Raw genomic sequence first — 17,242 nt, 5'->3', positions numbered from 1 at the left:
AAGCCAAACTAGTTTCCAGGGAAAAAAATTGTCATAGCTCTATGCCTAAATGGCGGCCATTATGTGCAAAATGGGTTCAAATATTTTAATTTGGAGAAGCTTCAGTTAAGAAACAGTACTGCAGACCTCACAATTTCACACACAAAATTTGAAATTTTTTTTTAAGCTAACCTGTATTAAAACTGCTACCTTACACATATATTCATGTATGCATGTGCAATATAACAAATTCAAAGAGTGTTCGGTAATATTTATTTTAAGTGTTTATTATCTTATTGCAAGATTCATGATAAACTTGTAATAACAATTCATGTGAGTATAATTTATTATGTATACTTCTGTTTACATATGCAGAATGCACGTCCATCAAATGGGGTGGGATCAAGTCCACTTACAAATATCAGCGCTGAGCGCTAAACTTACATGTAATCAAAAGCTGATTTGTCTAAAATCTAATACAGAGCTGTGATTGGCTGTTTGTTTGTTTTGCCTCATCAAAAATAAAGAATTGACAATGTGGTTATTTTCACTGGAATACAAGGCATTGACACCAGAAATCAAAATGGATGTGCTGGTTCTTATAATAATAATCAAAAATAAACACAAAGAACAGTTATGTTTGTCTTTCTTTCCCCTCCATACATATCACCAAAATGTTTTAGAGTAAGACGAAACAACCTGCATCAATGACCCATTACATTCTATGCATACAGGTACATTTTCATGGTAACACTATGTTTCAACAAAATAAGCAACATAAGAGGTTAACATTTAGAAGTAATTCTACGGAAAAAAAAAAAAAACGTTGGTGATAGTGCATTTTTAAAAAAAGCACCCCAAAATAAAGACACTTTGCCAGATTTTTCGGTCACAAACAAACCCAAAATGTCCTTTTGCCCCACGTCAGGGTAAGTGACAGCACCACTGGGTGATAATGACAACACCAGGATGACAGCGACAAGACCAGGGTGACACTGACATGACCAGTATGACAGTGACAACACCAGGGTGACAGTGACATGACCAGGATGACAGTGACAACACCAGGGTGACAGTGACATGACCAGGATGACAGTGTCTACACCAGGGTGACAGTGACAAGACCAGGTGATAGTGACAAGACAAGGGTGACAGTGACAACACCAGGTGATAGTGGCAAGACAAGGGTGACAGTGACAACACCAGGGTGACAGTGACAACACCAGGTGATAGTGGCAAGACAAGGGTGACAGTGACAACACCAGGGTGACAGTGACAACACCAGTGACAAAACCTGGCCATTTATGCTAGTGTTATCTTTATCAATGTGATAACACAGGGGATGAATGGTCTGATGGTATTACAAAACAATTTTTGTTTTGCTTATAATTACTCATACCTCATAATTACTTGTATGTAATAAAATGACATATGGCACAGTATGAACACAGTGGTTGCATGTTAAGAATGACAAAAGACAATTTTCCTAGCTACTCTGGAATTTACAAAATGAATACAATGTTTCACATGAATGTAGTAGATAGTAGATCTATGAAATATTAATCACTGAAGTGTTCATCAGAACTGGAATATTCAGGGCTACTGTTATCAAAATACTGTTGGAATGATGCATCTATTTCCATGATGGTGTCCTCCGGCAAGAGATCACTGAACTGTGCAAGAATGTCAATGTCTTCAAAACTTTCAGAACAAATAAAGAGTATTTCTCCGGCATGTTGTACGGAAAATACAGGAAGATTATCAATGACATAATCAAGTGTGAAAATGTACTGAGAGTGCTCAATAACACTATCAATTAAAATATCTGTGAATCCTGTACAAGCTCCGATTGTTGTAAATGTTGGTGTAGATTTGGACACTAATTTTAACTGATGCTCTTTTAAGCACAGTTTGAGTGCACATTTCTCATTATCACTTACAGTTCTAACTGTCTCCTTCTTTGCATTCTCAGGTGTAGTTCTTTCAAAGAAAGGTAGCTCAGTTGAACATTGCTCTCCTCCACATTTACAGTGCTGATGACAAAAACTGCAGCAATTGTGTCCAGGATTCATGGACTGTGTTGTACTTTCAAAATGGGTCAGAATGTTGGTACGAACACAACCAGGTTTCTTTAATAGTACCTTGATTGCCTCACTGCATCTTACTGTTTGTTGGCCTGAATAATAAACAATGGCATCCGCACTCTTACCATCTCTACCAGCTCGGCCAATTTGCTGTAATAACTCCTCTATTGAATTAGGGGGACCATAATTGACAACGCGTCTAATTCCTGGAAAGTTTAAACCCATTCCAAGAGCGGTGGTTGCTAAAACAACCCTGCAAACTCCATCACTTGACAATGAATCAATCACTCGTTGCTTTTGTTTGGGTTTTGTTTTACTGTGATAGATCCCGACCAAAGCTTTACAATGATCATCAGTTAAAGCCTTTCCCTTCAACAAACTCATGATGTATGCATACAGAAGACCAACACTTTTTATTGATTTGCAATATATCAAAGTAGTTGGAGTGTTCACACCAAACTGTTTTACCTCTTCTATAAGCCAATTAAAGAAGTTCATTCTGTCATTAGAAACTTTCATGACTGAAAGGCGAATATTAGGCCGATCTGGACTAGCATAGATTACAACCTTGTCAGAGCGTAGTTGAAAAATTTTATGTATTTTTCTCCTTGTTGTGCTATCAGCTGTCGCAGTTAAAGCTACAAGAGGTGTACCTATGAAAAATAGAAGAGATTCAGTCAATGAGAATCAAATGAAATTAATTATTTAAATTACTTTCTAAAATTGTGTTTAATTTTCTGTACTTTTCCTGATTTAAATACAAAAAATCAGAGTGATTCACCAATTACAAGTTGAGTAGTACTAAAAAAAAACAATAACAAAATTTGAACGATTTGGTTTTAGATTTGTGTTTATAGATTTTTAGATTTGACCATTTATATGTCTCAATTATGTTAATTCTGACTTGTAAAAATGGCCCGAAGGTCCACTACATTGAAGGTCTATATTACATTGAAAATACAGATGGGGGGGGGGGGTCATTAATGGAGTTATGATGCTCCATAGTACAGCTGAACATGAACACAATAAATATAACTATTTCAAATCAAAACTTGTTAATACATGGCTTCCTTTAAAATCTGTGTTGACCTGATTTTTGTATTACTGAAACAAGTGTTCAGTCAGTAAAAGTAAGAATACCATTAAAGTCAATAAGGACAAATTACCTTCTTTACAATGTGATCTGAGTTCTCCTAATCGACCAAATGCTTCTCTGAAAGCACTTTTACCAGGCTTATCAGCCTCACCCCTGGAAGGCAAGAAACGCATGATTAGTTGTCGTTTATGGAAAACTAGAATAATTTACCTGCAACAACCCAATCTACAATACTTACAATTTGACAAATCGTGATAATAACACTACTACTACTACACATTGTATTAACACTGTGTATTACAGCAGAATGATCTCACACAATCATTTTCAATACACACATCGGGTGAGAGAAGTGTTTATGACAACCTCAATAAATATCTGATTTTTTTAAAGAGTACATGCGCGAGAATTTTAACGCACCAGTTAACACACTAAAGAGGAATAATTATAACGTACCATTTTGGGACCTGGTGAACTTCGTCACTCACAATTGCGAAGACGCGGTCACGGAGTATCGAGATGACATCTAGCCATTTGGCGTCTAACCACGTTTCCGCATTGGCAAACAACAATGAGTAGTTCCCCTCAATAATTCTATGTTCGGCTTTCACTGTCAGTGTACTGGAAGTAACTCCAAGTTTCGTTGCCGCATTCACCTGATCCTCAATTAGCGCAACTAGCGGTGAAATTACCAGTATTATTGGGTTTGGATCTAACCCTAGTTCTTTGATGACAAGTGGAAGAATTTGGAAAATAAGCGATTTTCCGAAACCAGTCGGCAAAAAAGCGACAGTATCTTTCCTGTTACATATAGCTTCGATTGCGGACAATTGTTCTTCTTTGATAGAGTTGATGCCATCGATGTGTTTTAAGACACTGTCCACTGCTGACGCGACAATTTCCTTAGAAATCATTTTGATTTGATTTATGGATGGCGAGCACCGACACTCCGATCCGATGAACTAATCAAAACTAAAATGGCGCGTGTCACGTGACTTTGTTTACTAAAGATAGCGTGGGCGTTTGATTGACACTCAACTCATTAGTATTCCACCAATCACAGCTATATCTACTTTCTGGATGTGCGCAGTCAAATTGTATAGGAGACAAGCTGGAGTCTCGTGTGGCGATAGCGATAACACCGGGACGAATGGTCTGGGGTAGAAAATTGAAGATATCAACATGAAATGAACAAACCTAAGAGAGGTCTACCCAAGGTACATATACACCAAGTATCAAAGCATTCAGGCTTGTAGTTTTCAAGAAGAAGTCGAAAAAGTAAAACATTGACACGGACGACGACGGACAATCACTCATATGATAAGCTCCGCTTGACAAAGTGGACAGCGGAGCTAAAAAAACTGCCGAAAAAACGCCGGGCGATTTCATAGTCCGTTGCAGATTACTCGACCGACCGTCCATACACGTGTTGTCACTGTACATCCGCCATGTTGAATCGCAGAAGATCGGCAAAATCTTCGGCACAGATCTAGAAGCAGTACCTACACACGAATTGGTGACGTCATAAAATACATGACCTTCAATCGGGGTCGTTTCCTCGGTATATACGAATTGGTATATACAAATTACAATAAAGATACTTAAGACATTACACATAAGGTAAAACAAATCACGTGACAATATAATGATAATAACGGTAATAAATCCTAGCTTAACAGTTGAACAGAACGCTCATACAGTCAGTCGGGTGACGCCGAGGGTCACGAACTGTGTTGCAAAATGGCCGTGTGGTTGAAACTGGGTCATGGCGTTACGGGTGAGGAAGACATCATTAAACACTCAAAATCACAATAAAACGGGGAACTGGTTGCATATTACGGCGTAGCCAACATGGGAAATAAAAAAACGCCCAATACAAACGACATGGGTTCGAATCACACTAGATACACACTCACCAGAACCGAAGCAATCAGAAACCAGCAATCGTTTTGGCTTTTCCGTTCAACTCATCGGAACACTGGAGTAGTTAGAAAAATGAACACCACTTAACGACCAACGTCGTGGCGTGGTACACAAGCGTGCCATCAAAATAAAACAAAATTAGCTTGAAAAGACAGTGGGTTCGAGTCCCGCTCAGAGCTACCGTAAAAACGTAAATCAAATAAACTGAAATCTCTCAAACCGTAAACAAGTAAACAAAGAACGTCGCAAAAAAATAATAAACCTCACAAAACTCCACCATACAAAACTGAATGAATAAATAATAAAATAACTAACGTCTTAAACTGGACGACGCGCAATTTGTTCAACAGTTTCCAGATTGTGACAAGAGATAAACAAGACCCAAGTCAAGGTAAGTTTTGTTAAAATGTCGATGGCGTTCCCTATATTACGAAAACAATTCAGGCAACAGACGAATATCTTCTGTGGTGTTGTGGAATTTATACCGTGTCTGCGGAATTGTTGATTGAGGGTTCGAAGCCAGCAGTTAACATTTTGTTAGAAAGTTTCACAATTAAATCAAATATCCAATGATACCAGTATATTTATTTCATTATTTTAACAACTTGCAATGGTGGAAGTTGGTCAAACACGAGTTCTTACACCTAAATAAGTATCAAATATTTGTCGACACATTTATTCTCTCAACCTTGTAGAGGTGGAAATTAATTAAACAACAGGTATTTACTCACAAATATAATGGTCAATATTTGTCCATACATTCATTCTGTCAATTTAAGAACTTGTAATTGTTGGAATTAATCAAATGAGAGTTGTCTACACCAAAATAAGTTTCAAATACTTGTCCACACATTTATTCTCTCAATTTAACAACTTGTAATGGTGTAAAATAATTAAACGAGAGCTGTAGACACCAAAATAAGTCTAAAATATTTGTCCATACATTTATTCTCTCACGTTAACAACTTGTAATGGTGTAAAATAATTAAACGAGAGTTGTCTACACCAAAATAAGTCTAAAATATTTGTCCGCACATTTATTCTCTCAATTTAACAACTTGTAATGGTGTAAAATAATTAAACGATAGCTGTCTACACCAAAATAAGTCTAAAATATTTGTCCATACATTTATTCTCTCAATTTAACAACTTGGAATTGTGTAAAATAATTAAACGAGAGCTGTCTACACCAAAATAAGTCTAAAATATTTGTCCGCACATTTATTCTTTCAATTTAACAACCTGTAATTGTGGGAATTAATCAAACGTGAGTTGTTTACATCAAACTAAGTATTTAATATTTGTTGAGACATTTATTCTCTCAATTTAACAACTTGTAGTGGTGTAAAATAATTAAACGAGAGTTGTCTACACCAAAAGTAATCTCAAATATTTGTCCACACATTTATTGTCACAATTTAACCACTTGTTAATAGTGGAAATTACTTAAATGCGACTTGTTTAATCAGTTGACATCAATGCAACTTACTGTAAATGGGGTAATTATTCACTGGGTTTTAATTTAGCTTATTTCGCTGACTGGAAAATGCGCTAAATTAAAACACAGTGAATATGTACAATTTAGCATAGAACACATTATCTAAATGACGAAACCGTGAATTTAAAACCCACTTAATATGCCTGAAATGGTAAATCAGTGAAAATTAAACCCAATGAAAATTAGTCATTTTACAGTACCCGCAGACAGTGCACAACAGAGTATCATTATTGAGCAATTATAAACAGGAACGTGTCTTGGCATTAGGGTTAGGGTCGGGTCAGGTATGGGCAACGGAATTATTAACAGGAACGTGTCTTGACATTAGGGTTAGGGTCGGGTCAGGTATGGGCAACGCAAATGGCAAACACCCAATTGGCAAGATGTACACTAACGGGTTATGACATGCATATAGTTTACACAAGTAAAAACACAAAATTGGCAATTTTTTTGGACAATTGTAACTCAATAATAGAAATATGTTGTATTTCTATATATATACACACTATATAGTCTTATCAAATGCAAACACATCCAGTTAATCCATTGTGGTCTTGTGGGTCAGTTCTTTACATAGTGATCAGGAGGACCTGGGTTCAATTCCCTTGCCTGCCCATCTTTTTCTCGCAAACACCATTTGGCAATAAAGCTAAATATGACAACAAATTATTTAATTTGCATGACTACCCACATAGCTCAGTTGATTTGTACTATGTCAGCAATGTGAGCGATCGCTGGTTCGAATCCAGTATGTTTAGTTAGATTTTTGAATGCTAGTGAAGACAGTGCTCCTATGAGTAGGACTTAAATCCAAACTCCTGTGTGAAGACACTCGTGGTACAGTGGACAAGACAGTGCGCTGAGAACTCAAAGATCGCAAGTTCGAATCACGGATTGGACACTCCTACAAAAGACATGAAAGACGTTAAAAACATAAACAGCGGTTTCAAAAACTCAAGTCAGGAAAACAGAACACAAGAATACTACCCCACATGGAAGCCAGTCGAAGTCGTCGAAGAACGAACACAGTCGAAGAACGAACTCTGTTGACAGCTGTGGGTCACGTGCAACAACAGACACGAGGAGCATGGCTGCTCTCCAAATGGGTCCCTTCTTTTGTATTGACCCCCTAAGGATTGCTAATCCCCCTTTCTAACTCTTCCCCCAAAAATAATATATCGCCCCTTTTAAAATGTATTGAGCCACAAATTAATGAATATTCATGAGCACAGAAACTGCTACGTCATGAATAAATTAGCATAATTTTAAAAAATTTGCATAAAGTGTAGGTACTCCTTCTGGAGCTCTGCCAAATCTTCATTACAACTAACAGTTTAAGGTAGCGAGAAGGGAAATTTTCACTTTTTTCTTGATTTTTCACAAATTGATAAAACGGTTACTTTAGACCTTGATACATCACCCCAGGTTTACAAAAGATCGAAATTGCGAAATAACGTTGCTCAAATTAGTGTTTTAAAACACTAGCAGAAAAGACTGCAACTGGCTTTTCGTGGATATTTGCATAGTGTTTATCTTTGAAAGGGTTTAATTGATAACATCTTATCTGTATACTCTGTTGTTGACGATTCTGATATAACGGGTGATAAGCTTCTTGTCGCAAACAATGCGTGTTTATCTAACGTCCATTGTCAGCATCATTGTCAGTCGAGACTTCGTCGGAGAAACATAGTCATACAGTACTCATTTCGCCCAACCTTCCGCTTTTACATCGACCGCTTATCGCTTAATTTCCGACCACGCGGTCTTGTCCGACCGGAAACCGACCGCATTTTAATCGCGTTTTGTTTTCGCTCGCTCGCTCATTGAAAACATTGACCGCTCGCCCAAACACTGATCACTGGCACATAGGTGGTCGAAATGGTGGTTTTGATAGTAAAGTGTGAACATACAACTAGTATTAACTATTATTACATTCTGAACGACACTTCAAATCTAATAGTTGTATTACACCTGTATCGTGAAAGCAACTGAACTGGGACCTCTTGTTACGTGTTTTGAGTGCTTGTTCTAGATGTAATATTTTTTTTTAATGAGACAGTTACGTGAAAAAAGCCTAGGTAACTCCTTTTGAGAGAGCAGAGAAACGAGGAAATGTTAGTGATTAATTCCAAAAATAACGACACCGAATCCACATCGGTCCACGTCTGGTAAAATTTGACATTGAATTTTTAAAATTAAGTCACGATCATTGAACGAGTTCGGTCTATACCGTATACGTACCATAAAAGTGTTCCCACAACAAATATTTTCGACTAAAAACGGCCATATGCCCTGAAAGAATCGAACAGAGCTTGACATGTATGAATAATTTATTGGGCTTAAAAGAAAAACGTGTCAAATTTAGTTATAGCCATAACTTTTTTTAGCGCGGAAGTTGCCAACAAATGTAAAAAAAAATCGTGAATTTCATAGATTCGAATAAAATAAAGCAAGCGATTGATAAGGATGATTATTAATATTTTCCCCGATGCTCTTCGAATTTTTATTTTTATTTCAAGGTAAGAAATGGCTAGTTGAAGTTGCATTGTCTTCAATGCGGTTGTTTCACCGCGAACAACTCTAGCTCTGTTTTTGCATGGTTTAGTTTTGCGATGTAAAATAAAATATATATTAAAATAATAATACTTGTTTAATTATTTGGGGTTTCAGCCCACAAATTACGGACATGATCCCCATGAATTACGGTCAATGTTTTTCTTCTCTCGGCTGATTGTCACGGTGTTGATCGACGCTCTTCCTAAACTCAGCCTGAGTATGGAGAAACCAACGGGGATCGACATTCCAAACAAACAATCGAAATTATCAACGAAAGACGAGATTTTTCTAGATATTTACAAACATACTGTCATGACAAACATATGTAAAATTAACAAATACACAAAGAGGTGTAATATTAGGTTTTATTTTAGGCTTAGAAATATTTTCTTTCACTCGCCCATGCATGTAACTGCCATTTAGATTTACGGTCCTTCAGCATCGGGGGGAAACAACAATAGTTATACAAAACACATTGCGAAGACTCAACAATCAGGAAAGAAACCTCAGACAACCATGTCGTACTTGTGTTGAAATACATTTTGTATTTCACGTCAGAATATTGTTTAAAATAAAATATTCAGTCCAGGCCAAATCGAGGTCAAAGGGTCAGGTTGCGTGCATATAATTATAGATAGTTAAAACAAAAAGTATTTGAACTTTTGTCAGCTGTTCAACATCTATAAAAACAGAAAGACAATTATAAGACAATGTGAACCTCGGAAATTATTCTGTTAGTCCGAATTTTAAATGCGCGCGAGCGAGCAGGTGGGCGGTGATATTTCAGGGTTTGCGCGGTCGAAAATAAAGCGGAAATTGTCCGGTCGAATTCAACAAGCGGTCGCAAAAGCGAGAGAAAAAGGTGATTGGAAAGCGGAAGCGGGCGGGAGGTTGTGCGAAAGGAGTACTGTAACTTTGCACAACTTTCTTTTAAATCGTTTTATTTTCCAAGTCAATATTCTATTTTACTAATACATTTTGTTTCTAACGCAATGGCGAAGAAAAGAAAGAAAGCGTTGACAGACGAGGCAAAGAAAAATCTGCCACTCAGTGTCGCACTCTGACACAGCAATTTTTTTCAAACAACGGCCATTTTGTTTCACCATGAAAACCGTTTTATTAGATGTCTTATCAGAGACACTTGAAGGATTAGCTTGTTTGTAAACTGCCAGCGTGTACAGTGGGACAGTAATGTTTGTCAGAGGATTATCCTTCGTTGTTCGTTTGCATAACAATGGAAAACCCGAACGTTCCTGAGTACGGACTCAAATGCCAGCAGTTTTCTTCATTTTTCACGCTCGAGCTTGAAATTATTCATTATCTGACACTCTTTATGAGTTCTATGATATCAGTGGTTAATATGTTTGGCCATTTTTAGTGTATATTTATAATAATGCAGCAAATCTACAGTGTTTTATTAACCAAAACTGTTTTTCGCGTTTTTCTCGAGTTGAAGTTTTGATCGAGTACGACTCATTGGGACCGCCGCCAAATCAAGTGCGTTCGGACTAGGACATTCAAACTCGCAGTTATCGTTCAAAAGATAATGATGGTGCGAAATATGTCTGGGTTTTTAAAGAAAATGCTTTGTCACAGAATAATAGTCTGTTAAAGGTGCCAAGTATGAAATAATTTAAGGACAAAAAAACAAACCTGCATAGAAATCGGAATAATAGCTCTTTTGATTATCGGAGACGCATTTCAATGGGCTTGATTACGGACAATGCATGACGTAAATTTCACCAGGAAATTCCGCAGTGTGCTCTCGCAATCGCGTACTTAGTCATTTTTACAAGGTTCGCCATTTTTGATGTCACGTGGTAATTATGTAAACAATGACTGTCCAGTTTGTGCGAACGTGTACCTCTATACTTAGTCTTTTGATATATATAACCTAAATTACTGTTCTGAACGAGACAACAGACAGAGAATGTTTTATTTAAAAACGTCACAAAACCCTTCTCGCTACCTTAATGCTCACAACATAAAAAATACGAATACAATCATAGGCAACCTACTATTATATAATGAATAAATTGATCGATACAGGAACACCCCCCCCCCCGAGTTGTGGATATTTCGGAAATCGCGACACAAGCAACAGACCGGATAACGATTTACCGTAGTTGAAAACTATGTCCCCCATGTACAATAATTTGACAGTTTACTAACTAGTTTCGTAGATTGGAGACAATTGTTTGCTTTTTTGGCTTTTCACAAGAATATAAAGCTGGCAATCATAATATTCACGTCCGTATGTCACGGAATGTACACCAATCGTACCCCAATATACATTCAATTTTGTTGAAACTGGAGAACTTACCTTTGCAAACACGTCTCTTATGCCGCCTTCTTGAAGTTCTTGAAATCAAATAAAGTTACTAGTTCTTCTATTTGTAAAAACACTACAACACACCAGATTATTGCTGGGATTCGACTTTCTATTGAAAAAGTTAGGACACATGTCGGTGCTGTGTCCTGGGTCGTTGCAGGTATCGCATGTGACAGCAACACACCCTGAGATAATGGAACAATACAGTTGATTGTCACGTGGTGACCAATCGACTTTAATGTTATGATTGATCAAGAGAGCAGCGGCTCTAGCAGAGAACGCCCGGTGGTACTGGTAAAAAGCATAACCTTTGAAATGCGAGTTCATTTCAACAATATCCCGCTCATACGCGTCCAATTCGGGGCGTCGATCTTTATAGACAGAGCACATTATGTTCTTGTAAATTGAGAAAGCCAGAATAAACTCGGAGATTGTCAATGATCGGGAAAGTCTATTATCGTGTGCCGGTCTTAAGGTGAAGGCATCATCGCCGATGACAACATGACGTTGTGTATCGTTACTGCTGTATCCAGGAATTAGCAAGCATGCTAAATTAATATCCTTACCTTGGATAATATCTCATCGCACGGCCTGTGAGACTAACTCAACGTAGGGTAGATTCTCTGAGTAAACACCAGGGGTATGAAGCAAGTCATTTTCAAAACCACCGCTCGGTTGTTGTCTGTGTGTCGTTCCTGTGGGAGCTGCTGGTGACGTCACTGCTACTGATGGCGATGATGTTGGTGCGTGTGACGTCACTGCTACTGGTGCTTGCGTCGCTGTGGACGCTGTTAGGTTTGCAATCTGTTGACCTTGTGTTGCAACACTTCTAGCTAAGTCGGCTATGGACGATTGTAGACTTAAAAACATGTCAGCAGTGACCGCCTGGCAGTTTTGAGGCGATATACTAGTATTCTGTATGGTAGTTACTGGATTGACAGTGTCGGTCGCCGTATTGGATATTGGTATGATATCCAGTTGTTGTTGAACCGCTAGATCGTCTAGTGCAGAGCTTGTACTGTTGTTGGTCGACGCACGGGTGCTCGATCGCGTTGTCGGTGGAGTATACGGTGTGATGCGAGGTCTCCCTTTTCCTCTTGGCGCCATAGCGAAATACTTAGAAAGTAGATTGTCACTTACAGTCAATTAGACACGAAACAAAGGCCGGGTCACGAAGTTGTAAAACTTTCTTTGTTCACGCTCTCGCAAGCAATTAGTCCAAGTAATTGTATAAGCTAACCAGTTTCACAACCGTTCAGGCAAAACTGAATAGTCTCTAGCTTGTGTCGATCACAGTAACGAATTGTGATGTAAATAAAGTTGAAGTTACACAAAATATAGAATATATTAGCCGACAAGAACATTCACGCAAACGAGTTGCATCAAAGAATGAATGACACGATTATGAATGGGCTAAAACAAAGGAGAGACGCTATGCAAGATAGCGCTGATTGGCTAATAGAATTACAATGATTGGCTAAAAAAGGAGCCCTGTGAGTGGTCAAAATTAATGCAAACTGATTGGTTAACTCAAAAAGGTGTGAATCCTTGAATTGCATCAAGCGCAGGGGCCGTGTCTTTACAAACCAGGTCTGTGCCAACACAAACCAAAAAGTAACTAGTGAATGAGACCACTGAGCCGAACAGAATACATGTATGAACAGTACTATAATAAATTGCACGCAATGGAGAAATCACGTGTCGTATTAACAGCAGCGTTACTCACAGATCTAATCTACTGTAAAATATTTTATTTCAGCTGGATTATCATTCGCTGAAAAGACTTTTTCTGGGTGTTTTGAATTTATTTTCATTGATTTTCGACAAGTTGACTGTAAAATATAAGAAAAGGGTATATTCGCTGGATTTTATTTTAACTGAAACATTCCTTCAGCGAAAATAGCAAAAAAATGTTGCAAGCAAAAATAAAGTATTTTACAGTAATTAATTTATTCTGAGCATGCGCAGACGTTCTGTCAATGTTGCCGGGAGAGGTAATTTTTGATGAAAATCTTGAAAAAGACCCACTTGGGATTTTCAGATCTGGAAAAAAAATTACGTGCATACTCAGCAGAGACATGTTCATCAACCTGCCAAGTTTCACTGATATCTGCTGTAGAATTTCTGAGAAAATGTTGGAGACGGAAAAATGGACATACCGGTAACCTGAATTATAAAGTCCCCTTTTCAGGCTGTGCCTGAACAGGGACTAATAATTGTAATCAATATGTACCTTATTTACAGACTGTATGGGGGCACCTTTATTCAAGAGTAACCGTACTGTCTCTGTACGCCCAGCCATGGCTGCAAGATGTAATGGTGTGTCTTTATCCTGTGTGTAATTCAAAATAAATATATGTAATACAATATTAGTAGTTTATAAATGATTCAAGATAGACTATACATTTTAAATGTCATATTTCATACCTTATTGGTGGCCTCTATATTTGCAGATTCATCAAGTAACAACTGAATTGTTTTTGTACGTCCCCAAAAGGCAGCTTCATGCAGTGGTGTGCTGCCAGCCTACACACAAGAAAAGTAAATCAGTATTCATGTATACCATTATTAAAGACAATGATATGTAACCCAGAGACTTCATGTGTATGCACCTAACAATAAATAATGAAATTAGTATTCTGCCTTATCACTGAGCAAGTTTCATAGTATCAACTTACAACTCTTTATATATTGAATGAATGATAATTTATTGCATCACTTTGGAAAATACATTTCCATATGCATTACCTCATTGCAGGAATTGACACCGTTGCTTAGCAATGTATGAATAATCTTGGTACATCCTCCCAATGAAGCTCTATGTAGTGAAGTATCACCATGCTGGAATGTAAAAAACAACTTTCAAGACTGTAAACAGTTTTTGGTGATCAGCAGATAATATAGTCTTCTTGTCTACAATAGACAAGACATCAATCCCTTAATCTATCAAGTACAGTTGCGGAATTTGTTGTGTATTTTATCTAATCCAAAAATAATTAATATTTTAGATACACTCTAGTATAATCACTGCATATCCGAACAGCTAACACAATTATAGTTCAGTAACCTGTGATAATTGCAAGAATTTGTCACAACTAACTATTCTTGCAAATTTCAATTTGGAAACCTGTAACGAAATAAACTAATCTGATATTCTTACACCATTGATACTTTTCACTACCAAATAGATATACCCTGTATGTACCTTATTAATACAGTCAGTCCTTGCACCTTGATTCAGTAGTATCTGTGCTGTCTCTTCATATCCTCCCATTAAAGCTTTATTCAGTGGAGTATCACCAGCCTGCAACAAATACACACAAAATCTACAAAGACTTCTAAGCCAAAATCACCTGGTATCAAATTAAATCGGCATTCCTGAGAAAAGGGTTAATGTGGAGATGTTTTTTGGGACAATGTCAATCAATTATAAGTCATCAAATCATAAATATTTGGTTTCTCTTGACTTTCAAGTTTGAACAGAACAAGGCATGTCAAAGACAATGGAGACTATAACCTTGCATCTGACTTGGACTAAAAATACATATTAATTGACTCAACATGATCAAATAGATAAATAGAAATCTGCTCTAGGATATCAACAAATCAGTCCAAACACACTATAGTTCAGAAATACATAGTTGACACATACTAGTTACTAACCATGTTAACTGACTCCAAATCAGCAGTTCTCTCTAACAGTTTCTTCACAATAGTATTCAGTCCATATTGCGCTGCTACATGCAGTACAGTGTTGTGACGCTGTCAAAAAAATAATAATATTTTGTATAGCACGACATGGCACTGATTGCTAGCTTTGTATAATATAAAAAACAAAACTAAAATCAGTTAAACTTTGCAAAGCACATAATTATCCCAAAATCTGCTTTAAATTTTTCAGATTTTGCAAACAGCTTGACATGAGATAACAAATATGCAAATTAGCTACTTAATATACACTAATGCAATGTATTACCCTAAAACTAATCTTGTCTGTAAATTACCCCGAGGTACATATGTATTAAATTTGCACAAAATTCGGTCAGATGTTTTTGAGATTTTGCAGGCTGAATTCAGCTAATTAATATGCATGGACTTTGCTCCAAAACTAACCGCGTGCATTATCCCAATGTACATTGGTACCAAATTCAAACAAAATCTGAAATGATATAATTTATATTATTATTATTATTATTATTTTATTTCCATTTCTCTAAAGAAATATACCCCACTAACCTGGGGGAACAGGTTACAATGCGAAAGTTACAGGCGTGACTTTAATCGCCTCAATAAAATAAAGTATTATATATATACACATACACACACATATACAACTCATCTATTGGAGAACTCACACTAACAAATTATATCTAATCTGAAAAGCTGTGTATACAAATCTTGCATGGTTATCCTGAGAAAAAATATATGTAAGTTTACGGATAGGCGAAAGGAACTCGAATTGTGGTTCAATGTGGTTAATTTGATCAAAAAGCGGTTTTCGAATATGGTTATATGCTGGACATACTACCAGAAAGTGAGTTTCATCTTCAACAGCATCTATACATATTTGGCAGGTTCTATTTTCCACTGGAGTTCCATAATATCTATCGGTCTCAATGTGTAACTTATGATTAGAGCACCGGAGTTTAGTTAAAGCTTGTCTGTACAGGGGAACACGAACGATATCCAAATAACTCTCATAAAAAATATTTGTTTTAAATTGACGAAACGTTCGTAACTTATTTCTACTGTTTGGGGATCTACGAACATCGTCAAATAAAGCATCTTTCCAACTTTTGAAATAAAAATCTCTCTTTCTTTCCAATTAACAACGTTGTTTCATCGATAATTTGGGAGATAAACCTATTCTCCCAAACAGTATGCATATTGTGTTTAATTAATAATTTCTTAATAGCTAAAGCAAAACATGGTTTTCCTATCTGTGCCATTTTTTCAGACTCTCTATAGGCTTTGTAAACGAGTCGATTAGATGACATTTTCAGAATACGTTTCCAAAATTTGATACGGATTAGATTTCTGCCAATACTAAGTGGATATCGTCCGAGTTCACCCATAACTGCACTATTGGTTGTATTTTGCCCCACACCTAATATATATTTACACCACTTTAACTGAACATTTTCAATTGGTTTACAATACCGATTTCCTATAACTGCCGCTCCATAGTTTAAAATTGGTTTAATTTTTGAATCAAATATTTTTTGAAGTAATTTTGGTGAAATCTTGTTACCAATTCCTTTCCTGACCGCGTACGCTGCCTTTGAAGCTTTTCCGGCCAAAATTGCACATGCCAACTTAAATGAACCATTTTCGGCAAAGACAACGCCTAGATATGTATAATTTACAACAATATCAATTTGATTTCCAATGTCAAATGCTTTTTTATAGTCTACAAAACAAATGTATAATCTCTTTCTAGTGGCTCTATATTTCTCAATTAGCGTTGACAGAATAAAAATATTATCTTCAGTGCTGTGATTTGTCCGGAAGCCTGCCTGATTATCACTGAGAATATTATTTGTATCAAGCCATTTCACTATTCTTTCGTTAATAATAATTGTAAAAAGCTTACCGAAACAACTCAATAGGGATAAGATCTTGATTACTATTTATATGCAAATTAGCTACTTAATATGAATGAGGACATGGCCTAAACTTGACAGTCTGCATATTACCCCAAGGTACCTATGTACTTAATTTGATAAAAATCCGCTCAGTTTTTGAGATTTCGTTTACACAGACACATGGAAATA

General features: G+C 36.8%; 2 protein-coding genes across 2 annotated transcripts in view; both read right to left on the bottom strand.

Moving 5' to 3' along the window:
- Positions 1 to 240: 240 nt before the first annotated feature.
- Positions 241 to 4,556, bottom strand: LOC146735872 (uncharacterized). The gene is made up of 3 exons (XM_085505379.1): positions 3,616 to 4,556; positions 3,230 to 3,312; positions 241 to 2,716 (listed from the first exon to the last, which is right to left on the bottom strand). The coding sequence occupies exons 1-3, from the start codon at positions 4,071 to 4,073 to the stop codon at positions 1,539 to 1,541; spliced, it is 1,719 nt and encodes a 572-aa protein (XP_085361505.1). The 5' UTR covers positions 4,074 to 4,556; the 3' UTR covers positions 241 to 1,538.
- Positions 4,557 to 13,677: 9,121 nt separating this feature from the next.
- LOC146735869 (uncharacterized) overlaps positions 13,678 to 17,242 on the bottom strand; it is a 75,159-nt gene continuing 71,594 nt past the window's right edge. Inside the window, exons 16-20 of the mRNA XM_085505573.1 lie at positions 15,132 to 15,230; positions 14,674 to 14,772; positions 14,217 to 14,309; positions 13,896 to 13,994; positions 13,678 to 13,800 (exon numbers count right to left, since the gene is read on the bottom strand). Of these exons, the coding sequence (XP_085361699.1) occupies positions 13,678 to 13,800; positions 13,896 to 13,994; positions 14,217 to 14,309; positions 14,674 to 14,772; positions 15,132 to 15,230 (513 nt within the window). The remainder of the gene's footprint in view (positions 13,801 to 13,895; positions 13,995 to 14,216; positions 14,310 to 14,673; positions 14,773 to 15,131; positions 15,231 to 17,242) is intronic.

The sequence above is a fragment of the Saccoglossus kowalevskii genome, chromosome 11 (genome assembly GCF_978046115.1).
Source record: "Saccoglossus kowalevskii chromosome 11, keSacKowa6.1, whole genome shotgun sequence".
NCBI classification, from domain to species: Eukaryota; Metazoa; Hemichordata; class Enteropneusta; family Harrimaniidae; genus Saccoglossus; species Saccoglossus kowalevskii.
This window is presented reverse-complemented; position numbering and strand designations above follow the sequence as displayed.